The sequence below is a fragment of the Balaenoptera musculus genome, chromosome 21 (assembly GCF_009873245.2).
Source record: "Balaenoptera musculus isolate JJ_BM4_2016_0621 chromosome 21, mBalMus1.pri.v3, whole genome shotgun sequence".
In the NCBI taxonomy this organism is placed as follows: Eukaryota; Metazoa; Chordata; class Mammalia; order Artiodactyla; family Balaenopteridae; genus Balaenoptera; species Balaenoptera musculus.
The window spans coordinates 14,278,038-14,303,545 of NC_045805.1; the positions used below are offsets into that span (position 1 = coordinate 14,278,038).

Sequence of the window (25,508 nt, forward strand, 5' to 3'; positions counted from 1 at the left end):
GTTCAAAGACTACATACATTAACAAAGGGAGGGCTTTTTGAAGTGAAGTTATTCTTGGAAATGACTTTTTAAATATACTTCTGGGGTGGTTTCTTTTCACCAGAATGTATCTGAAATTATACGTCAAGATATCCGACTCACATTCTATGCTAATTTTGGGGTACATCGAAGGAATTCTGGTCAAAATGTGCCAAATGTGTGGACATTATATTTCAAGTTGATGAATAGAAATTTGTTTTTCATAAAACTTAAAGGCTTTTCTATATACGGAGTCTTAAAGTACAAGAAATAGAGAACTGACAGCAAGATTTATGATGAATTTTGGGGTTGACAATGAAACTTACACAATGCCACTCCCACATTTGTCACAGAGTGGCATCTTCTGTGTGCTGCCAGCACCGCCATGCACTTTTGTAACTGGAGCTCTCACACTCCGAGTTCCAGCAGGACGGTCATCTGAAAAACAAAGTGTTTCCATTTATGGCAAGGGAACAGCTGGCAACAGTTTATACTTTACTTCTATTTTAAGGTGTGCACTTTAACCTGAGGAATTCTTAGTTGCACCCACGATATCATTTAGGAAGAAGCAGGACTGGTTCAGGAATAATTTGTTCTGAAATGGGACCTTACAAAACAAAATTAGTTAAAAATTGTTGTAGTTGTTGTCGTAGGGCGCTGTTACAAAATGCCCAGAGGGGCAGAGAGCATTTTGCATTCTTCTTTTTTTAATTGTGGTAAAATATACATAAAATCAACCATCTTATCGATTTTTAAGTGTGTAATTCAGTAGCATTAAGTATATTCCCAATGTTGTGCAACCGTCACCAATATCTATTTCGAGAACTTTTTCATCATCCAAAACAGAAACTCTGTACCCAGGAAACATTAATTCCATATTCCCCCCTCCCTCCAGACCCTGGTGACCTCTATTCTGCTTTCTGTGTCTATGACTTGCCTATTCTAGGGTCCTCATATAAATGGAATCGTACAATATTTGTCCTTATGTCTCTGGCTTATTTGACTTAGCAGAATGTTTTCAAGGTTCATCCATGTTGCAGCATGTATCAGAATTTTCATTCCTTTTTAAGGCTGAATAATACTCTACTTTATGGATATAGCACATTATGTTTATCCATTCGCGTGTGGATAGACGTTTAGGTTCTTTCCACCTTCTGGCTGTTGTGCATAATGCTTCTGTGAACGCTGCTGTACGAGTATGGGTTTGAGTCCCTGCTTTCAGTTCTCCTGAGTATACACGTAGCAGTGGGATTGTGGATCCTATGGCAATTCTATGTTTAACTTTTTGAGGAACCACCTTACTGTTTCTCACAGTGGCTGCACCATGTTACATTCCCCATCAGCAATGCACAAGGGTCCCCATTTCTCCATACCCTCACCAACACTCATTTTCCATTTTTTTTTTGATAGTGGCTATATTAATGGGGCCTTTTGCATTTTTGTGCAACTTCTGAAGGACAGTATATCCTTTGGAAGTGGAAAAACATTGGTACGGGTATGAACTCTGAAGACAGCAGGAGTGGGCTGGAGACCCAACTCTGTTTCTTACTTGCTGTGTGACTATGTACAAATCCACCCTCTCTATGCCTCATTTTCTCTTTTGTTAAATAGGGAAAATAATAGCTCCTACCTCACTGAATTATTGTGAGCATTAAATGACCATGTGTGCAAAGCACTCAGCACAGGATTTGGAACACAGTAAGGGTTCATTCCAGTGTTATTTAAAGATTTTGATGATCATGATACCCTGGACTATGGGGGAGGCTGAGAAATTTTGCAACATTTTATGATCTATAAGCTGAGCTAGCCCTTGACTACTGTGGATGGGATTTATCTTCAGCACCCTTTAATCACCAAGTTGGTGGCTACCTGGATATGTCTGGAAGCTCCTTCCCTTAACCAAGCACCACCCAAGTCCTTTTCAGCAAAGAATCATTTGATGACTGATTAAAATCGGTTTTTAGACTCTCGTTCCCATTATGCTTGCTGCCCTCCCCCATCCTGGTCCTTCCAATAGCCTCCATCAATAGCATTTCAGCAGATGTGCACGACTGCTCACCATCGTTCACTAGTTCCTGGAGCACCCTGAAGGAGCCTGACTGGCGAGGCTGAGCAGGTTCATTCCGATTGTCGTGCAGCATCCGGTACACATCCGACTGGGGGGGCACTGGGGAGGCCGCGGGTTCACTGAAACACAACGTGGTGGGCGAAGCAGCTTCAGGAGTGTGTGTATGTGCAAGAAGCCACAAGATATCAACAAGCAGTGATCACTATATTTACAGCAACTCCTGAACAGAGATTCAGTATTTTCAAGTTAATCTCTATTATATCAATAGCTAAAAATATAATGTGAATTCACACGGGTTGCCTTAAAAATATCAGTAATTAACCTGGGGGTCACATCAGCATTTCTCCATGTGGCAAAATCCTTTGGAGGGCAACTAAAATGTGATTGTTAGGAAATAGTAATTTAAAAAATAATGCTTGTGTCTGATGGATATATAATTATAATGTGAACAAAATTAACCTTTCTCAGAAAAAAAAAAGACAACATACACGTGATAGAAAGTGCACGAGTGAGCCCGGTTTGATTATTCTCAGTCATAAAGATGTCAGTAAAATTCAGATTCGTTTCTGATATTAAACCAACAGTGTATGGTTTAGTTTTGTTAACTCCTGTAGACAGCAAAGGTATCGTTTTTCTTGTAAATTGAAGAAATTCAACTTGTCAGTGTTTGAAAGTGCATAATGTAGCAACTTTCACAGAGAAGTCAGCTTTGTTGGCTACTAAATAGCCACATTATAATTCATTTACAAAAATGATAGAAGCTTTATTTTAATAAACTTTCTACAGATATATTCATGATGAACAATAAAAATACATGTCAGGCACTGAGATGCTTTATTATTTTATGTCATTTAATTGCATTATCTAGAAAAGGTAGTTGCTATTTGCACATATTTTTATTACCAGTATCATATTTGGAAATACTCATCTTATATATCTGAAACTCCTTGCAAATGGCTTTGAAATACATTATGGTATTATTATCACATTGTATTCATCCCAAGAGTTATCTTTGGGATATTGTTACATAGCACTCATAAGCATTATCATACTTTATAATGGCTCTATAATATTGAAAGAAGTAATAAGATTTTATCTTATAATAAATATTTTTAATTGAAAATGCTTGATAGCAAAAGTACTTTGAACAAATATGCATAATAAAGAAGAAATTAGTCAAAATAGAGATCAATGGAAATTAAATATCTATAGCAGTAGCTTGGGATATTCACTTATAAACCCTTATTCATGGCAAAAATTTTTAATGAGAAATAATTAACTCTCCACAAGATGCCATTAGAAGAGAAAAGAGGTATCATCTCTTTTAAAACTTCTCTGAACCTCCCATCCCTTTCCCAGTTTTTGACCCCCCAAGGAGAAACATAGATTATCCCAGATTATAAATCACTTTTGAGAAGTATTGTACCAGACATTCGTAAACTACACTGTAGTTTTTCAAAAGACATATACGTTTGGTCCTTCCATGATTTCAGTTTATTGTGATCTGTCACATAAAACTCTACTTGGTTAATTTTTCAAATCGCCCTTATCATTAGGCCTAGATATCTGCAATAAATCCTTAGATTTATTTATTTATACGGAAAAAAATCCGTATTTTTTTTCTTGAAAGCTTTTCATAAAGCTTTCTTTCAATGATAAGACAGTGTTACAAGACACCAGTAAAGCTGACATTGCCCATGTGTTTAGTTAGTATGCCGATGGTTCAAAAAGACTCATATTACCTCATTGAGGGTGTTTCACCTAGAGCTGTTGAAACCTGACCCTGAAGTGTTTCCATAATATTGTCATCTGAGTACAACTGCATAGGTGTATTAAACTGAGCATGTATAATCTTCACACCAGGAAGTTCCATTTCCAAAGGAATGTTAGGGGCCATCTTAGCAGCAACTTTCAAGTCACCTGGGCAAATAGTACTAAGAGTACTGACAGAAGAAGGGGTGCTACGTCCACTGCCACCGTCAATACCGGACGGAGTACTGCATCCACTGTGTTAATGACCACGTTACACAGAGATGACACAGGAACCAGAAAATCCAGACAGGAGAACACAGAGAACAAGTACAGAGAGGTTAAAAGTAAGAAGTGAATTAAATCAAATGAAAAAGAAATATTTATTTCTGGCTAGAAGTTATTTTCAAAGGGGAAGACATTTAAAAATTCATGATTGAAAAACGTTTAACAAAATTAAAAGGTACAGGTGATATTGCATTGTTTGGCTCTGTTCTACTAGACAATATGTTCTACGAGGCGAAGGTTTCATGTAAAAAGAGCTGTGCATAAAGGAAGTGGCTCAGGGAAATTACATTAGCAGGACATCCTTTTACATTTCTGAGCTGCAGTTTTTAAAACTAAAATATTAATGAATGATCCTTCACAAATAGTAATATGAATATGCAGCATGAAGATCCAATCAGATATTTAGGTTAAACATTTCAAAATAAGAAGTATTTTCAGAAATGCAGTTGGGCCTTAATTGAATAGTAATTGGCAACTTGTAGGTTATGTGATAGAGATTATGTTTTAAGACTATTTTGTAAATATTTTACTGTTACTATTTTAACTTTTTCTACTTTCATTCTTTCATTTTGTGAAGACTACACTTTAAAAAATTGTTCGGTGATTTGATATAGGCTCTGGAAACAGCCAATAAATGCCTGTCACCTTGAAATGAATGATTAGAGGGGAAATAAGGTGATCTCAAACTCTGTGAATGCTACTTAGAGCTAAGATATATATATTTCTTTCATACATAGCTATTTCTTTTAAAATTTTGGAAGCACACATATATTTCCATGCATAGTTCTCATTTCCTTTTAAAGACAAATTAAGGCAACTCATTATTAAAACATCAGAAAGGCCAGTCATGCAATTTTAAGGACAACTACAGAAATTTCTTATTCTCTATGAGTAGAATTTTCTATGGATAGGAGGTTAGTCATAACTGATGCCAATGACTAAAAAGCCATTTTTCTACATGCATTTTAAGTGCAGCATGAGAAATGCATTTTTTGAGAAAATGGAATATATTGTTTTTTTTTAAGCACAGTCATTTAAGACAAAGCTAAAAGAAATAGTAATATTAATGTGAACTTCAGTCATGCCTGCAGGTTAGTGTTGCTGTAAACTGAAGGCAGAGAACAATTTATATGGTGTGTTTACCTGAAAATCAGTGTTCTCTGAGGGCTCAAGTATGGCCGCATACCTGCATTTACTCTCTAGGGCTACTAATGCCAACCTCAGCCCCATTCAGAGAGCAAAAACCAAAAGCATATATTGGGCATTGATTTTATTGGCTTCATCAATGCTGCAGCCTTGTTAGTCTGGGCAACCCATGTCACTAGATGAATTAAAATTTTTTTGTGTGTTGTGTTATCCAGGTCAACCACCTGCAAAGACTGAATGGGGCAGGTATATATGAACTTGCTCCTTCACTTCCCAACTACTGAGAACTTGTTTGAAACTCAATCAGTAAATTGGTTGATCACATACAAAAATGTCAAATGGTTTATTCACCATTTTCATAGGCTCAACACTATGCTGAAATTGACTTCAGTTGGTAAAAGAGTAGAAATAACATTTCAGTTACAGTGCAGTTTAGTCAGGATCGTATTGATTTGACCTCAGTATAATGAAGTTTATTAAATTGTAATTTAGGGATTTGAAACACTGAGTTTCAATATTGGGAGACTTGGGCTCAAAATAGTGAACCTTTTCAACAAGCATTTATAACTACTCGACCTTACTGTGTGCCAGGCATGTTGCTAGATTGTGGAGAGGTAAACTGTGGTCAACTCAGAACTTACAGATATACCTTATTTTACAGTTGTAATTAGTATTACATTTTTTTCTGTTATTAGTGTTCTTATATACATGCATGCTTGTGTATATATCTTTATTTAAGCAGAGATTGTGTCTTCTATTTCCTAGTTTCTTTATCATTCTATTTAAGGGCCTATGTCTATTGAATAGATAGGAAATAAACCCTAAGCAAAAAACAATTATCTTTTTATAAATTTCTGGGACAATTTTAAAAGAACTCTTGAACTGATGCTTTAAATAAAATAGTTTTCATGGACTCTAGTCACTGTGGAGATCATCATGGGTCACCATGACCTATTCCTGTGACCTGGAAAGGTAGATGCTATTGAGATTTCTTGACATTGACTTACTGGCTTGGCAACCTGTAAGGCTGATGATACACTCAATTACTATCATACACCTGGGTAGATCATTAGACAGAGAACTAATTTCCCTGGTGTGTATATAGACTTTTGGGGACATGCTTCCGGAAGTGACTTGTCCAAAAACCACTCACCAGATTGTATTTTATCATTTGGATCTAGCCTTGTATGTATTTTTAATGATAGCTGTGGCTTTAAACATTTACATATTTTCATATGAAAATACTGGTCTTTTAATATGCTTCAGTTATGATGAAATCATTGAAAGAACGCTAACTAATAGTAAGACCCAGGGAAATGAATATATTAGCATCTCCAACTTACTTCTGATTCAAAAGTTGTTTATTAATGGTGTAGTTATTGCTTGGTAAGTAGCCACTCAAAATTCCACCTTGATGAAGAATCATTTGGTAAGAACAAGAAATTGAGAAGCTAGAGCAAATAGTGAGGGGGCACAGGAAGAAAGGAAGGATAATAGAAGCATTTTTATAATTTTTTTAAGGTTTGTGTACTGGTACCTGTTTTTTAAGCAGATCCTCTCATCTCTGTTTTGCCACTCCCCTCTTCCAAATTTAGCTAGATTGAAAGGCACCAGCTTACAATGACAAAATTATGAGTGGCTTATTATTATCACCATGTTTGAATTAAATGAAAATGTAAAAGAAGGGCATCACAAACCTGAATCTCCTTGACTTTCCCTGAATTTTTATAAAATTATATGTTATTGGTCTTCAGCAAAAGCAAGATCTGTGTTACTCTAATGTATCATTTTATTTGAGCCTCGTGGAGTCCTATAGCTCAAGTTAGTGAGCTTACCATTATGCTAAGCTCAAAAGAATGCAAGTATATCCATTTTACTCTGCTTCTCTGGGAAGATGTATATATTATGTATATATTTATTCAATAGTAAAAGAGCATTTTAACTTTTAATCCAGTTTTTTTAATGTTATTTAGAGTGGGGTTGGGAAGCTGTTGAATGTGGAGAAATAGAGAAAAGATACAGAGGAAAATGGAATATGAAGGAGGGAAAAACTAAGAGAAGCAAAAAAAGGATTGTTCAGAGTTGCCAGTATGAGGGAAGGGCAACAGCTCCTGATTCTTCTTGCTACTCAGGAAGTCTGATTAGGTACTCTTAGGCTTTTGTTCCTTTATCTAATGAACACTTGTTGAGCATGTACTCTGTCCCAGCCCCTTTTCCAGGTGCTGGGGATATAATATGTAGTGGGGGCAGATGTATTTGGTAGTCATTGCCTTTTTAGCATCTTTCTCCTGCTCTTTTGCTCCACTCCTTCTTTCTGAGTCTGATACCACAAAGTTGTCTGACTTATTTTGAGGTAATCCTCTGGCCCTGACTGTAGCTTATAGAAAGGTCTGCACACGGAAATCATATATCAAGTGATGACTGACCATCCACAGCAGGCATCATAAACTCAGATGTCTCCAGGGGCCAGGAGGGTCACACATATATGAAACTGGGCCAGGTATCATACGCTTAGCCGTGATGGGCATTTTGGCAAGATAGAGAGTAGATGTTCCATCTTAAACTTAAATTCAGTATTTTTAAAAATGGGAGGGTTAAATAAAACATTGTGAATTGACTCCACCCGTGGACCCCTATTAGTGACACCTGATGTAGATCATTATTCAATGATCCTAACCTGTTAGGATTGATCCAGCCTAACCCCCAACTTCCTTCCTCTGGGCTGATTGATGTAGCTGAGGTCAGAGGAGTGGGTTTGAGGTTTCCCGAAGTCACTATTTCCTGATGTGGCAAGACAGGGCATTAATTTCTTTCCTCGTAGGTTGGAATTCAGTTTCTAGAGAAGATTTGAGAAGGATCATCTGAAGATGATCTGTTTCTCTAACTGACAGACAAGAAGAGATCTTGCTCATTTTTATTCCAGTGTGTGCACAGTTACCCATGAGGGTAACCAAGTAAATCTCTCTGCCTCCAGCTCTTTCTTTCTTTATACTTATTTTCCCCAAGTGGAAAAGTTCCTTTTCTAGTGGCTTCTCTTCCTTTGCAAGTATCCATAAGAACGCAAATTTATTTTTATGTAAGAGCTAGAATGAGTGCGATTACCCACTGGGCTCTGATGGTGCAATGAGAATTAGGTGCTGAGATGGGATGATCAGAGACTGTCAAACATGGAAAGCTACACCAGCCTTTCCACATTTGCCTCACCTGCTTCCTTACTCCTGACCGGGGGCTGGTTTTCATTTTTGTTCCTGCTGACTGGGCCTTCCTGCCCTGGGATAGGGTATGTCTGCCTGCCTCAAAAGGTCACTGTGTTCTGGACGGGATTCTCAGAACAGCAGGGGTATCAGTTATAAATACACACAGCGATTGCATAATATTTCACAGCTCTGTAGTCTGGTCAATATTTACTCTCTTCTCTGCTAAGTGAATTTGTTTCTTTTGCTTTTGAAATAAGCTTCAAAATGAGAAAAGTCACTCCAAACACCTAAGAGTTATGTGTCTTGGTGATTAGTAGGATTTATTAAAGATGCATGCACTCCAAACTTCACAATCTTAAAGCTTTATGACCTGCTTCGGCCTGGGATTATGAAAGGTTTGGGCCGAATATTGTGCTTGTGTTCAAAGTAGTTCACATCCTGTAAAAACAAAGGATTAAAAAAGTCCCTCAGTGGAAGACTAATATATATATATATATATATATTTAGATAAAATTAAATGAACAATAATCGTACAGAAAGGATTATTTACCACCAAATATTGACATGACTAAGAAGGGTGATGATGGAACCAGAGCGATTTCTTCCTTTTAACCGTCTATTCACTAAATGTTCGGGAACTGGCAGATTGGACTCCAGAACATTAGAACCATGTTCTAGATGCTTGTCTTTAAGATAAAAATCTGATCGTGCCTTCAGGAAAGTAAAAATAAAACAGCAAGAGCTGGACTTTTGAAAGGAAGAGAAGCCGTACTATCACCATTAAGAACATGGTGGGCAGAAACCAAGTGGAGTACTTACTTTTGAGGTGAGCTAGGAATGAGCCCCCGCAGCTGCCCGTGAAGCGCATCTTGTATATTGCTGGTTGAATAGAGCCCAATGGGTGAGTTATAGGAAGCGCTCACTACCTGTCTTTTGTCATCAATGTTTGCTGCTGCAACAAAAGGCTGGGCCCTTCTGTTGTACCCGGCACCAATGGGTTTGAACTCCTGTACAATGGCAGACAAAATACACAGAGCCACAGAATGCACAACAAAGCCGTTAACGCGCAAATCAACAGCATCGCTCTTGTTAATCAAGGTTTCTTTACCACTGCGAGATTAATGGCCAGGTTAAAGGAGGACTGCATTCGCCGTGAACTTTACATGTGCTGTAATCACCCACCAAATGTTCAGGTGCAAAGGAGCTGACCTTATTTGAAATATTATAAAATAATTCGAATATTATACCTCTTGTCTGCTCCCTACTGACTTCTACGTCTAGAGCTTTTTTTTTTTTTTAAAGAATACATTATTCCACGTTAGGTGCCTGTCTTAGCCTTTTTTTTTTTTTTTTTTAAGTATTTGTTTATTTATTTATTTATGGCTGTGTTGGGTCTTCGTTTCTGTGCGAGGGCTTTCTCTAGTTGTGGCGAGCGGGGACCACTCTTCATCGCGGTGCGCGGGCCTCTCACTATCGCGGCCTCTCTTGTTGCGGAGCACGGGCTCCAGACGCGCAGGCTCAGTAGCTGTGGCTCACGGGCCCAGCTGCTCCACGGCACGTGGGACCCTCCCAGACCAGGGCTCGAACCCGTGTCCCCTGCATTGGCAGGCAGACTCTCAACCACTGCGCCACCAGGGAAGGCCCCACATCTAGAACTTTTAAGACATTCTCATAAGACTCATTTGAATCCAGAAATTATGTGTCGGAAGTGAGATTTTTGGCTTAGAAAAATTATTCTACTTAACATTTTCTTAAGTAGAACTTACATATGCTTTCTCTTCTAGTAATATCTTAAAATCTCCCCCATTTTAGAAAATGGGAGAATAAAACAATCAGAAAGGGAGTGAGCATTTATGAATAACTGTACTGAATCATAACTAATCCAACTTTTTTTTCCTGTTTTTTTCTTAATTCCTACAACAAACAAAATTCTTAATTTGCATTAAGATATAACCTTAAATTTAGAAAAAATAATAGGAATTAAAAGACTTTGCTTATGAAAGCAGGAATAACATTTATAGAAAACCCTCCCTTTCTATTGTGATGATTTCATGTTGTGGGTTCATGTTTACTCTAGTCCCAGAAAGACTTAAGTCAGCAATTTAGAGATAGCTAATTTATATGATTCACAAAAGGATTTTCACTTCATTGCTTTGGGAAAAGGACCAAACTTCAGTCCTAAACTCTGGGTGTGAAACATGCCTGAATGATCTGAAACTCTGTATTACTGTCTTCTAATGTAGGAATCACGTTTTCCAATTTTTATAGAGATTTATAATTTTGTAAAGTTCATTAAACTTTTTTTTTCTTCTAAGCAACAGAAGAAAACCAAAAGGGAATGCTGAAATACACACAAGCTGATTCTCCTTCCAAATCTTTTCATTTGGCAGAAGTAGTAAGATCAGTCTTTACAATATTTTTGCTCACACATTCACATCAACTTCCTTTACTTCTGACTGTGCCACCAGTGTTTCACACAGATCTCAAACAGTACAAACATTTATGATTATTTGAAATGGTTAATGGAGACTGTTTTGATTAAAAGAATAAAAAGGTCTTGTAACATTCATGTCATTTTTTTTTTCTTGTCATTGTAGGTGAGTAAGGTGTGGGATGGTGCTTTTAAGAAAAGAGATTGTATTCCTTTCTTAGGGGTGGAACCACAGTTTTGCGTGGTGATTCCAGAAAACACCAATGACTTCCTTTAGAGACCCAAGCAGCACACCACTTCCTTTTGGTTCTCCTGAGCAGGCAGTTGTCACACACACACTCCCTATTCCCCCATCTAGGCCTGTTGGCAAAGCCCACTTAAAAAATAGTTATGACAAGGCAAATGGGGTGCAGCTTCAAATACTAGCCCTGCAGAGTCTTTGACTCCAGCTGCCCCAAATCTCATGGTACCTGAAAATCTGTGATGTGGTAAAGAGGAGCTTTTCTCTCATCAACATTGGGCAGCAAAATTTAACAGCCTCCTGAACTTGAAAAGAAGGTCTGAGTTGAATACAAAGCCTGTGATTCTATAGTATGATTGAATTGACTAATATCTTATTGATTCAGTTTTTTTATCTCCAGAATAATGACTCACTGCCTAGAAGTTGGTTTGGTGACAATGTAGCTGCTGATATTAGATAGCAGAATGACTGAAACAACCAAATATGGCTTTAGAAAAATGCTGAATCCCAGAACATGTGAAAATGTGTGTGAACATTTATATACTGGTACAATCTGATTGCTTTGGCTGATTTAATAATGAATTTGGAGTGGCTGTGTTTTATGATTAACCATTATGATTAGCTGTTATTATGGCATGAAAAAAGTGAATGGCAAATAATCATAAGTAATGACAATGGCCATGATTCAAGCCTTTGCTCCTCTTTTAGATATGAAAGAAGACAGAAGGCTAATTGCCTAATTTAGCTTCGATGGACTATAAATCTCTCAGGTTAATTAAAAGAGTGAATCAGGAAGTACTGAAGGAATCAAGCTTTGTGGAATTTAGCGTTTGTTTTTTTTTAAACTGAGAGTGATATGCCTTAAAGATCTTGTTATATAGAATTGAATTTACAAAAATTAGGTAAAATAATGTGATGGCTTTATGGGGGAAAAAAATCTCTGCCCTTATTTCTTCTGTCTTAAAATTATAAATAAACATGGTTGGCAACTGTCCTATAAATGAGGCATCTTCTCTGAAAATATTTGTGCAATAATAGTCTCTAGTAGTACTTCCAAAAAGCAGCACATAAGTTAATTAGCTCCAAGCTTTTTCTTTGCCATTTTCAGTTTTAGTTACATATCGCAAAAGTCACAAAAGTGTAATTTGTAAAAATAAAACAGTAAAACTCTATTTTCTACTCAGATCATAAAAGGAAGTGTTTCTAATACAGGCTTCAAACATTTGTATTTAGGTTTTGCAGAGCATTAGTTTATGGGCTGCTGGAGTCATTCCAAAAAAAGCACAATGAAGTGTATACACTAAAGGTAAACAAAACATTTAAATACAGCACAGAGAAGCAACATTCTATCCAAGTCTTACATCATTGTTGATGGTCACACAGAATCAAAAGACAAAACCAATGGGAAGTTTGCTATTCCACTTTAATTCCTTTTTATATTTTCCTGGAAAATCATTAGTAATGGAAAATACTAGTAAAAAAAATTATGTAGCAGTTAATAGAGTCCAGCTCTTGTGTTTATTCTACTCAGACAAAAGCATCTAAATGATTCTTATGTCTTAAGAATTCAACAAGTAATCATTGCAGTTAATTAGATTTTTAAATATTATTTTTAAGTGTTAGGAGCTCATATTAAGGAGTAATATTCTGAATTAATGGAATGCTAGAGCTGCCAGAATCAAAGCTAAGTAACTTGACAGAGATCCGCTGCCATTGGGAGAATATGCACCTCTTGACAGCAATCTCCCACGTCCTTGAAATGACCTCAGCAATGATGTCATTCAAAGACAGTTCACCTTTCAGTTTCTTACTTGGATAAACATTCGGTCTGAGAACTGAGACAATAACCAGCTCCAACAGATACAACATGTTTGATACATGTGTGATGATATACAGATCTATTTATTTATAAGAAAAAAATGCCTGTGAAATGAGGGAAGCTATGTCAAGTGATCATATATTTGGTCAAGCCACACTGAGTAAATGATATTTTATCATGTTTGGAATTTATGAACAACCCTTGCCCCCCTCCTCATGCTCACTCCTTAACTGAAAAATAAAGCCACCCTTATAATTATTTTCTCTTCAGTGAACTGTTTCAAGTGTTCCCCCTATCTCATTGGGGAAGAGTTTGGGGAAATGGGGATTTTATGAAAATTTGTGTAGGCTGCCATCCAGTTATGAAAACATTGTAGAATAAAGTTATTTCATGAAAATATGACAATTTCAACCCATACCCCACTTGATTGTGCATATAGTATGTCTTTATTATCAAATCTTTTATGGAAAGGATGCAATCCTTTCTCATTTAGAAAACAGCATTTTTATTTCTGAAAAGCATCTTTCCTGCCTTGTGGTAACTGCATTATAAGTTTGAATTGTTCAGCGAATATTAAACAAAGATGAGGGCAATGTTTTATTGGAGAATATAAGCTTTGAAGAAGGACAGAGAACTCTAGCACATACCTTTTCTCTAGAGAAATGCGTTGTATAGAAAAATGCACCTGCTCATAGGCCATGTTCAGGACTGTCTGGAAGGAGTTTATCCAATGGCCGGGGGTCGATCTAAACAACCTCTAAAGTTTCTTTTAAGCCTAAGATTCGAGTCTGAATTCATAAAACCAAAATTTAGCTATTTAATAATAGCACGGAAACATGAAAAAATCCAGATATTAAAATTTTGTGTCCTTATTACTATAACTGTGTCAGAAAAAGTCCCCAAAGCCTAAACCTATTCCTAGGGGGAAAAAAACTGGAAAAAATACACTAACATTTTATTATTTGTGGCTGTACTCGGATGGTAGGATGTAATGGGTTTTTTTTCCCAATGACTATATATTGCTTTTAAAATGAAAAATAGTATTTAAATCCAGTAGCAAAGGTCGGATAACTTACAATAGAAGTTTGACTTGGGTTGAGAAACAAGAGCTCAAATATTGTATCGCTCAACAGCATTTTACTATTCATATAAGATGACATTTTATTTTATTTTACTTTATTTTATTTATTTATTTTTTTGGCTGCACCACATGGCTTGTGGCGTCCTAGTTTCCCGACCAGGGATTGAACGCGGGCCCTCGGCTGTGAAAGCGCGGAGTCCTAACCACTGGAGTGCCAGGGAATCCCCTCATATATGATGGCATTTTAAAGATTTAATGGTATTTGTTTTTCAGACTGACACATCTTTGTTGTCCAGAAGGGGTTGCTTTATTTGTAGAAAGAAAAGACATCTCTTTGCATAGCTTTGTATTAATTTAAAAAAAAAAAAAAAGAATACAAACATAACCACAGTTTAGCCTTTCTCCAGTCTCAGTCTACAAGTTAAATCCACTTTTTGATATTTATCAGTGCATTTTGTTCTAGTTTGTGCTATAGGATTTTCAGATAGGAGAGGTTATGCTGAAATTTAGCTATATTTTGTGGGGAAGGTCCTAAAGTGCCAAGTTATGTGAACTGGTCATGCATAAATCTGGCCTGAGGTTCGTGAGGAGTAGGAATATTTTGGTCCTTTAGGGGAAGAACTGAAATGGTCCTTATCTCTGAGCCCTTCAAACACCCACCTCTTGGAGAGGGTGCAAGTAAGAAATTAGTCATGACTCAAACTAATGGAATGTTCAAAAGCTCCATCTGACTGACTTCTGTAGCCCTTAACCCAATCTTCACCTTTTTGTTTTTTAAACCTATCTCATTCTTTATCTTTTCCCCCTTTGCAGTATCATAAATATCCATACTGTCTGACCCCAAAATTCAGGACACATGGGCTAATAAATGATTGACAAGAGGCCAGAGTATTTAAAATTTGGATTATCTTTTAAAATTAATTCTTAGAATAACCATAGCCATAAATTAATACTCCTAGATCTGCAAAAGGGGCCTCTTCTAGAGTAAAGCTCAGACAATTGCCTTGAAAACTCCAATTCTGGAGAGATGTTAGCAAAGCACAGGCTCCAATCGTGTGCTCTAAGCTCACCCCGTGCTTAATAAAATACATACTTGCTGAGTCACCCACATGCTACAGTGGGCGCTGCAACATGATCAGGGATCACTGGAGATTTGGTACTTTGGTCAAACATGTGTAGTTGGTCCCACATCTTAGCATCTCGTATTGATGAAAGCGGGTTTCAAAAATTAGGAGAAATTGTGAATGGAAATGTGCAAAAGGGTGCAGTACAATTTTGGATGTGCACTCTACATCAGGGGTCCCCAGTCCCCAGGCCGCCGACCAGTACCTGTCTGCGGCACAGCAGGATGCGAGCGGCGGACGTGCGAGCAAAGCTCCATCTGCCGCTCCCCATCGCTCGCATTACCCCCTCAACCTCCCCCGCCCCTGCCGTCCGTGGAAAAATTGTCTTCCACGAAACTGGTCCCTGGTGCCAAAAAGGTTGGGGACCGCTGCTCTCTATGGAAAAAGGAAACTCAGAATTCTGTGCGGTTTGTCCTAGTGATGATGAGAGATTGGGGAGGTCAATATGTGCGTGTACGTGAGCCTTAAATTTCCCTCTTCTGTTGTTTAAAGCACCACGTGATCTCTTTCTCGCGTGTTGCCTCTAAGTGCTGAGTTGATGAGGGCTTCAGGAGGCAGGTAGGCTCGGGCATTCCTGCCAAGGGCTGTCGGCAGGGGCAGCTCTGCCTGGAGAACTTTGTTCTTATTCCTTCTTGCAGCCTTTCTTCTATCAGGAAGATGTCGGTTAGAGACATTATTCGCCCCCCCACCTTGGATGCTGGGGTAAGCCACCATCAGCATGCAGAGCGCTTCTCACCACATGGATCACCTGTCTCGTCCATTTTACCTTTTACTCACCTACCCTGAAGAGCGGCACTCTTACCTGACCTAAACATCCCCCTCAGCTTTCATGATTTCTTTGCCTCGCGTGCAGCCCCTGGGGGTGGCAGTAGAACACCAGTCTGAGAGTTGGTTCCCAGGACTGCGGTGTTCGAATGAAGTTTATCTTTAGGGCCTCCAGTTCCTTTCATTCACTTGTCAGCTATTTAGTGAGCGCCTGCTGTGTGCCATGCCTGGGGGACTCAGAGTAAGGAGAACAGACACACCGGTTCCGCCTTCATGAATATTCCATATCCTGCTCACTCCCTTTGGGGCCTGTTTTCTCCTCCTTTTGCTTTTAGTGATTTTTAGGCTCAGGCTCTACCTTCCCTCCAATCAAAAGTCTAGGACAAGGATCTAATAAACTCATTCCCTCTAAAAGTTAAACTACTTAGTATGTTTTTTTCTCCTGGGGTTGGGCTGGGGGTTTTATTTTAACTGAAAATAAGGTTTTAATCCAAAGTAATTTGTAATGACCCTTGGATAGTGATGAGGAAGACATTCCTGGTCTCCAGGAAGCTCTGTGCCACCTTCTATCTCACTGTCAAGAAAGGCCAGGAGGCCTTCTGATCACAGGCTGGTGGGAGGGGTGCCATGCCCAACGATAATGAGAGCATACACTTAACTGAACATCTCTGAGAGCACTTCACTGTGCCAAGTTCTTTTTCTATATTATTTTATTTAAATCTTTAGAAGCTCTATGAGACACATGTACATATGGACTCTCCATGTTTTTACCAAGAGTAAAATGAATGGGGGCTTTTGGGGGTAAATGGAAAACTTGAAGGACAAATTCAGGAGTTGATGGTCCTGAAAGGGGATATCTTGCTGAAGCATAGATTATAAATATACTTTCAGTTCGTTTTCATTAGATATATAGAAAAACTACACTTTGGGAATATCTAATCAGTTTAGTAGGGATACTTGTTTAAAAAGGGATATTCGATTTATATGTCTCTGTCTCATTAAACTTGGGGAGCTTCTGACCAAGCAGAGGTTCTAAAATCCTTTTCTTGATGACATTTCCCATATAGCACAATTGAGGGTTGGTTTAATTGCAGTTTTTTGGGGGTTTTGAAAGTAGACATAGTCAGATAAGCATCAGATTATTAGATTAATTTAGCTCATTATATAGAGTTGCCTGAAGGGAAAATCCTTTATCTTTTGTAATTCAGCAGCCCAGGCAGCATATCATCATGATTACATAATGCAAAACTCTTCTCCTAGAGTAAACTTAATTATAGAATGCCAGAACTGATAATTAAAGAAGGATGTAACATAAGAGCTGGGTGAAGACCTTGAGGAATTGAAGTTCACAGTAACTATTAGATTAGAGACACCTGTTTCAAATGGTTGACCCTATTTTTGTTTTGCTTTGTGTTAACATCTTAAATTTCTTGGATTACCTCATGGTCATTTGGCAGATGTCCATCATAAAAAATGAAAAAATAAGTGGACTATACATAGATATAGCTGACTTTTTCCTGATGAGAACATATTTGTCTTTTAACAAGGTGTTTGCCTAGGCATACTTCTCTTTTTTTCTTGATGTAAGAAGACACAGTTAATATAAATTAATCTCAGAGAGTAAAGACAACCACTTCATCAGGTGGCTTATTCCAGTTTTTTCAATATTTGCCACTTTTCCCTCTTGGAACGTATCCACATCATTTAAAAGGAAACATAATGTGAACATTATTTACTCCAAAATTCATACCTGTGGTTCTGATTCTAAGTTGATTTTGAAAGGATGAGCCTTTCCATCTTCAGTTACCTGTGGAGACCATAAGCGAGTTTCCGCCCTGTAAATAAAACAACGTTTGTAAACCCCAAATTCTAATGGTACTTCTAGTTTTAGTATACTTTAATTTCCTATGTTTCTGAAAATACTAACAACCCTTGGTACTTTGAGCAAAAGCAGTATTCCTTGCTCATTATCCTGTATTGTCTTATTGAATTAGTCTTATGTTTTTAGTGTACTTCTGGGAAGACTTGAATGGATCAAAATTGCTTGGAGGACTGCTACGGACTGAATGTTTGTGTCCTCGCCCCACACCCCAGGTTCAAATGTTGAAATCCTAATCCCCAGTGTGATGGCCTTTGGAGGTGGGGTCTTTGGGAGGTATTAGGGTTGGATTAAATCATTAGAGTAGGGCTCTCATGGTGGGATTAATGACCTTATGAAAAGAAGAGGCATGAGATCTCTTCCCTCTCTGTGTGAATGCACCAAAGAAGGCCATGTGAGGACATGACCAGGAAGCGGGCTCTCACCGAGAACCCGACCATGCTGGCTCCCTGACCTTGGACTTCCAGCCTCCATAACTGTGAGAAGGAAATGTTTGTTGCTTAAGCCACCCAGCCTATGGGATTTGCATGTAGCAACCTGAACTAAGGCGAGGACATTGTACAGGGTCTGGAGAAAGTGGGTCTCCAGTGCATGTGGGAAGCAGTACAGGACAGGGAGATTCTGGAGGCATACCCTGCAGATGACCACAGGACAGACTAGATCCCTAGATCTCCTCAACTTCCTTCCTGTCCTACCTGGGGCACCACAGGAGGCCGTGAATGATTTGTCAGGTGGATTTGCTGTTGGCATCAAGGAAATGTGCTTTGTCCAACGCTTCTCATGTATCTACTTGGGATCATGTGGCTCCTATGGGACTATGTGCTTGGCAGGAACACAGGTTATGCATAGATAGGGAAAGAGTCGATTTCACCTTGTGAAATGGCAGATTGGCGACTGATTTTGCCTTTTGGACCACAGCAGGGAAAATTGTGAATACAACAGCAAGAGGATAAACACACATGCTAACAGCCACTATAACAAATCATTATTTTCACAATTCAGTTTCAGATCACGAGTCTGATGGCAATAGATCAATTTCCTAATGTTGTTTTTGGTCAGAAATGTCTCATTGTCTAAAACCTTCATGTACACGTACCCTCTCATACCTTGTGGGATTCTTCTGGGCTGAATTCAGTACAAAACAGCCAATAGCATACAGGATATTAGCAACCAAATTTTAACATGATCACATCTTGGCAAGCACGAGATTCTTTTAGGAGCATCTCTAAATTCCACTCCATGTTCTCTACTATGTTTAGAACAGCAGTATAACTAGACATGCTGTTCAGTGTTTATGTGGCCAATACCTTAAATGGTTCTATTTTCATGGTCAACTAACTGTGTTAGTACAGGAAAAAAGTTCTTTTAGCCTCTTTCATTATTCTCACATTCCAGAGGATTCTTTTTAGAAATCCTTTGTTAACAGCTACTAGATTGACTGACTTCAGTGAAGAACAGACCAAAGTGGCTGATACATTAAAAAAAAGCCAGTCAAAATTCTGTGTCCTGATATACTCCTTCTCACTGGGAAGATGAAATCATTTATAGTTCTGGTTCAGGTTCTTCTGCAAAACAGATCAAATTTTAACACCATTAATTAAAGAGCACCTGTCAATTTTGAGACACAGCTGGTGTGCTGCTGCTTTAATCCTGTCCTGTGCATCAGCATGAGTCATGGACTCAGTACCGAAGCCATCAATAGCCAGGATGACATCTCCGGGACACAGGTTGGCAGCTGCCGCCTTGCTTCCTGGAGTAATCTGGAAGAAATCATCGCACATTTAAAATCAACACCCTGCAGCATCTTGAGTTTTGTGCCCGACGTTTACATTGCACCTTGGTAACATTTTAAATGCTTCACTGGGCAGGACATATTAAATCTCACTTAAAATAACTCTTAACTGATCAGTTGTGCTATCTCTATTTTCCCATTATGTGAAATAATTTTGTTTCTTACTAACCACATTTCCTCCATCATGACATCTCTGATTCTCTTTTAAAACATCTTCCATAACTCCCTGTTTGGATCATATTTTCTTTGCTTTAAAGAAAATAATTTGTTTCTTAGGATTTTTTTGTCACCCAGAACTCTCTATTTGGGAATAGAACGTTACTACATCTGGGGAGCCTTAATATTTGAACTGAAACTACTTTAGCATCCCTATAATGCACCTGGGATATAGAAAGCTGGAAAGAGAATCACTCTTGTATGAACAAGAAGAAGCCAGATAATATGCAAAATTATGACTTTTTGTGGACTCTTCAGAGAGCTGAAGTTGCAGGGCAACCAACTAGCTTGGAATCTAAGGAAAGACGGGAGTCTCCAAGGAAAGACAAGCATGGGCTCACCTGTACCAGAGCATGGAGGAAGATGGGGCCAAATGTACTAGTTGTTAAGAAGAGTTTAGCTAAAATTATGAACAAATTGCTAAAGGCCAAGTATGAGTTAAGCATTGAGAGTCTGGAACCCGTCGGAACCACAGACACAAGAGAAGTTTGTATCTACTCACAGTCTCTTCTCCATGAATGAAGAATAGATGGAACAAATAGGAAACAACTAACAAGATGGTAGCTTTTAATTAAACCATACCAGTAATTACATTATATATAAATGGCCTAAAAACACATCACGTTCTGTTTTTTAACAGAGTTTGTCAAACTAAGTTAAAAAAAAAAAAAAAAAAAGCAAGATCTAACCTTATGCTGTCTATGAGAAATCCACATGGGTTTCTTTTTTGGAGGGGAGGCAGGGAATGATATGGGGGGAAATGATATGAGAAAAATATGGTTGTTAAATGTTTAGGAAGTGGCAAATCTGAAATTATTTCAGATATTTCAAATTATTTCAACAAAAACATGTTGAGTATACAGTTAAAGGCGATGATTGTTTTGATGGCTATACCTACTCCCAGTTTTTCTGGGTAAATCCCAACTATTTACAACTGCCTAATAGTCCTCACCCGGTCTCACCCTGCCTACTTCTCTAACATCATCTCACACCATTCTCACTCCCCCGCCCCTCCCAATCCACTGCTCTACAGCTAGTCCCATTTCCTTTTAATTCCTCAAATAGGCCAAGCTTGCACCCTCTTCTGGGCTTTGTGCACACTGTTAACTTGCTCCTGAAATGCTTCCCCCGACTCTTCACCCGGTTGCTTCTTCTCCTCCTTTTGGTTTAGGCTTAAATGTCATGTTCTCAGAGAGACCTCCCCAGACATCTGACGTAGTTTCTCCAGCCCCCTCCCCATCATTCTCCACTGTTACACCCTGTTGTTTTCCTTTATGAAGACAGTTTGTACTTTCATGTTTGTTATTTACTTGTGTAGTGTCTGTTCTCCCAACTGGAAGTTCTTGAGGATGTCTATAATATTATGTATATTCCTAATGCTTCACAGTGTATACTCAGTGTTTGGAATTGATGAATAATTACTTGAAACATGAATGAAATGGACATTTAAATCAGAACTTGTGAAACAAAAATAACTAGTCCTTATATACCCAAAGATTATGGCTATTAATGTCAACCTATCATTGTTCCTTTTGCAAGTTCCCACTGTTTAGATCAGAATAATATGTAGAACTTGACTTAAAGCTCAAACTGCTCCAGGAATAAACTAGATCATTCCTAATGTTTAACTTGAGGATCAGTCATTAATTCATTTTTTGTCTCTTTGCTTCATCTAGTCATCGATTCGATTTAACTTTGTGGCTCTAAGAGAGATCCAAGATTCATATAAATGAATAAAATTGCTAAAATGACAAATTCTCATGGGTCCTAGATCTTCAGTCTCATCACTAAAATGTTTATTGTACTCATTTCATGTCTGTGATCACCTCACTGTAGCAATCATGATAATTTCCAGAAGGGACAGATGATGGGGGCTGGGTGAGGACAACTGGAGATTATTACATCTCAGCTGTTTGGAGGCATTTCATAGATGTTTTTCCATTTAGAAATTCTACCACACTCAGAACTGTTAGAAGAATAAAAGTTTCCATCCCCAATGTGACTTGTAGGACTAAAAATAACCTCAAACTTTTAATTTTCTCCAGCTATAGTTCATCAAAATCAGTACCATCTATTTTTAAACTTCTAAGACCAAAATGCTTTTCTTTGAGTTAAAACATGAGAAAGCATGGCTCAGTGTGTTTGCTTTTAAAACCTCACCTAGCTTTTCTAATATACTTTAATTTGGTTTATATATAATACTCGATCTAGGTTTAGAAGAGCCTAACATTATTTCTTAGCTCTGGTTCAGATGAGTGGAAGGTAGGGTTGTGTGTATCTGTCTATATAAATTTTAAACGGAGATATCTGGGGTGCTGAACTTAGATACTGAATATTACTAAATGTTATTAACAACGTTAATATGGAAGTGAATAACTATTTTATATTTATGCAAAATATTACATTTGCAAAGCTCTTTCTAATAACTCTTACCATTACAACTCTAAGATAGGCTGGACAAAGAAGGCTGCTTCTCTTTTTCAGAGAACCTGTGGCTTCTCACTAAGGTGGGAGCAGTTGTACAGCTATGTCACCAGCGGTTTCATTAGTTAAATAGGAAAAGTGGTCGATAGTGATGCCAGAACCAACTTCTGACTTTGCGTTCAACCTGGCGATTGATGTCCTGGGACCTCCACGTTAGGAGTTGATAAGAAAGAAAAGAATCTGTAGAGAAATGGATGAGAGGCAAGGAGAAAACACGATCCTTCACTTCTTAGTTCTCAAGTCCAGCGACGCTAGTGATCAGCAAATGGCCACTAAACTGGCCTGGTTTTAGTAAGTTAAACTATCTGTTTAATCATAAGAATGTATTATTTTCCAGCATGACTTTATATTATTTCTTTGCAGTTTATTTATATTACTTTGTATTATTGCTCACAGTTTATTTTTAACATTTTCCCAAATGATGAGAAGAGAGAGCTAAAATGAGGCAAAGAGTTTTTCAGTGGATTCTTTATTTTTCAGTTTCATTAGGGTCTCAAATGTCAAAAGCATTCGAGAGATCCTTGGAAATAGTACTGCTGGCAATCACTTAGCACATGTTTTCTAACTTGTCTGATTAGAAGGATCATCGAGCGTCTTTGCTTAACACAAATATTCCAGTCCAATCCAGATGCCTGGAATCACGAAACAGAAGCTGTAGCAGAGGAACTAGGGAATTTGTGTTTTTAACAAGTCCCTTAGATGATTTCTGTTTTTCACATCAACCTATTACTTGGGTTTATTTGGAAAAAACTAACTTAAATCACAGGTCAAGCATCTATCAATGTCCTATTAACTGTGGGAAACATGAGGGAAGTCCAGAATATTGCCCTGGTGGGATTTCTGTATTAAGAATAAAAATGGTTGAAATAGTTATGGAGCAAGACAAGTGTATACGGAAGGGCTGTCCTGTGGGGCGTGGATTTAAATAATGAGAAATCCCATTGTTCAGTTGTTCTCCATTGCCTACAAATAAACTTCAGTACCTCACCTGGCATCAAAAGCCCTCCAGCACCTGGCTGCAGTCTACATTTCTAGTTCAATCAGAATCTCTGCAAGTAGCACCTGGGCATGGGTATTTTCCACTTATCTGGGTGAGGCTAATGTGAAGCCGCAGGTGAGAACTATTATGGTGTTGTTATACTGTTGGTATTGGTATCTTTTAAGATGAGAAAACTGTTGCTCAGAAAGTAGAAGAAACTTGCTTAGGGTCACACATCCAGTGAAAATTTGAAATTCCTCGTGGGTCTGTCTAACTCTTTAGCTCAAGCTCCTCCACTATCCCCAAATGCCACCCCTGCAGGTACTCTCTCTCCCCTGGCTCTGCCCATCTCTTTGGCCATACTTTTTTCATGGAATCCTGGACAAGTTGTATCATGGTTGTGTTCATGTCTCTTCTGCTGATACATGAACTTCTCAGGGGAGTAGAAGCCCATTAAGTGATGACTGTATCCCGCACAGTGCCTTCCACATACAATACCTTCTGCGCTTAGTAGGTACTTGTGGGATGTATGAATGTTGGGAACAGATGAACCAGTGCTTCCATGCAGACACGTCTTTGTCAAAACACAATTAAGTACAGTCACCCCTCTGAATCCGTGGGTTCCGCATCCAGGATTCAACCAACCGAGGGTTGAAAATATTTGAAAAAAAATTCCAGGAAGTTCCAAAAAGCAAAACTTGAATTTGCCACATGCTGGCAACTATATTTACATAGCATTTACATTGTGTTAGGTATTAGAAATAATCTAGAGATGATTTAAAGTATAGGGGAGGATGTACCTAGGTTATATGCAAATACCATTTTATATAAGAGACTTGAGCATCCTGGGGTTTTGGTATCATTGGGGGGGGGGGTTGGGGGCATAGAGGAGTGGGCGTCCTGGAACCAATCCCTCAAGGATACCGAGGGCTACCTGGAAAAAGACTGTATTCAACGGTAAACATTTCTTTCTAAAAGTTCAAATTTCAAACATAGTTTATATTAAAGTACTATTCAGTGTTAAAGCCTACAAAACTTAAGAATACACTAACATTTTCTATGTTGGTACCCAAGTCCATATATAGCATTCTCGGTTACAGAGATCTTGATCCGGGGTGTGGTCTGTATAGAAAGGAGGAAAGAGGAACTGAGTGGGAAGGGACATAGTGGCATGAGATGTGTACAGTAGTTTTACATTGTGTATACAAAAGAAGCTTGTGCTTTATTCCAAAGTGGACCATTTATGAAAACAAACTATCTGTAACTTCGCTGTGATAGTAGATCCACCTTCTGGGTGGTCCAAACATTTAAGAAAGAAAGAGACTCCTTAGAACCTTCTTGCCAGAAAAAAAAAAAACAGCTGCTCGCTTAGAGATGTGAACCTTAAACTTTATTCTGTGAAATGTCTAGGCCAGTTATATATGGTGTTTGCAATAGCAACTCCCTGCCGCATGCTGAACATCCGAAACTTAAATTCATATTGCACGAAGTAGAGCACACCCTTGCCTAGAAACTGCTTTCCTACAAATCGTATCACAACCAATGGCTCAAAAAATTTTTTGAGATTGTCTGGTGTTTGATTTACCTTACTTCTAATGTTTTTTATGATACAAAGTTTCACCCAGCTGATTAATTGGATGGTAAACAATTGTAGGGTGGGGATCCTTTGTCCTAATTTTGTGAATTGTAATTTCAGCTGATGGAGAGAATTACTTTGTAAACCCTGCCCCCAGCAGAGGGTGGAGCAGAGGACCACTGTCGAAGAAGCATTTCTATAATCTGCTTTTGTAGAGTGTGAGGAAGGGAGGGGAGGGCACTGCTTGTAGGACAAAAAGTGATTTAATTGACTTGAGGACTATATCTCATTCATGGGACTTTTTGTGGTGTTAAGTGCAGGCATTGGCATTTTCCTTCTTTGTATGCTTAAGAACTTATGTAAAACAGACAAATCAATTAACAATAAAACAGTTCTCCTTTTTCTTTATTGTGGAATACTTCTGAGGACACAGTTTGCACCTATTATGAAAAGAAATTTATGTCAAAAGTGAACAATGTATTCACTCATATTGTGTCTATTTGTATTCTGTGACCTGTATGAGGTACTAGACACTGTGCTTGGCACTGAACAGCTGCCAAATTTGCCAGTTGTTGCCCTGAGGGGGGAGCATTCAATCTGTGGGATACAGATGTACTCAACCATCTGTGGTACAAGGCATGTTATAAGGAGAGGT

General features: G+C 38.2%; 2 protein-coding genes across 4 annotated transcripts in view; one reads left to right on the forward strand and one right to left on the reverse strand.

Moving 5' to 3' along the window:
• Positions 1 to 20,036, forward strand: part of C21H4orf47 (chromosome 21 C4orf47 homolog) — a 70,695-nt gene extending 50,659 nt beyond the window's left edge. Inside the window, exon 7 of the mRNA XM_036838735.1 lies at positions 19,893 to 20,036. Within this exon, the coding sequence (XP_036694630.1) occupies positions 19,893 to 19,946 (54 nt within the window). The 3' untranslated portion in view covers positions 19,947 to 20,036. The remainder of the gene's footprint in view (positions 1 to 19,892) is intronic.
• The window catches only part of PDLIM3 (PDZ and LIM domain 3), a 30,510-nt gene that overhangs the window by 1,953 nt on the left and 3,049 nt on the right, over positions 1 to 25,508 (reverse strand). Inside the window, exons 2-7 of one of the 3 annotated variants that reach the window (XM_036838730.1) lie at positions 19,415 to 19,566; positions 17,678 to 17,762; positions 8,837 to 8,904; positions 3,829 to 4,092; positions 2,078 to 2,205; positions 345 to 456 (exon numbers count right to left, since the gene is read on the reverse strand). In XM_036838730.1, coding sequence (XP_036694625.1) covers positions 345 to 456; positions 2,078 to 2,205; positions 3,829 to 4,092; positions 8,837 to 8,904; positions 17,678 to 17,762; positions 19,415 to 19,566 — 809 coding nt within the window. Of the gene's footprint in view, positions 1 to 344; positions 457 to 2,077; positions 2,206 to 3,828; positions 4,093 to 8,836; positions 8,905 to 9,285; positions 9,474 to 17,677; positions 17,763 to 19,414; positions 19,567 to 25,508 lie in introns of all 3 variants that reach the window. The other 2 variants (XM_036838731.1, XM_036838732.1) reach the window with 2 other exon arrangements.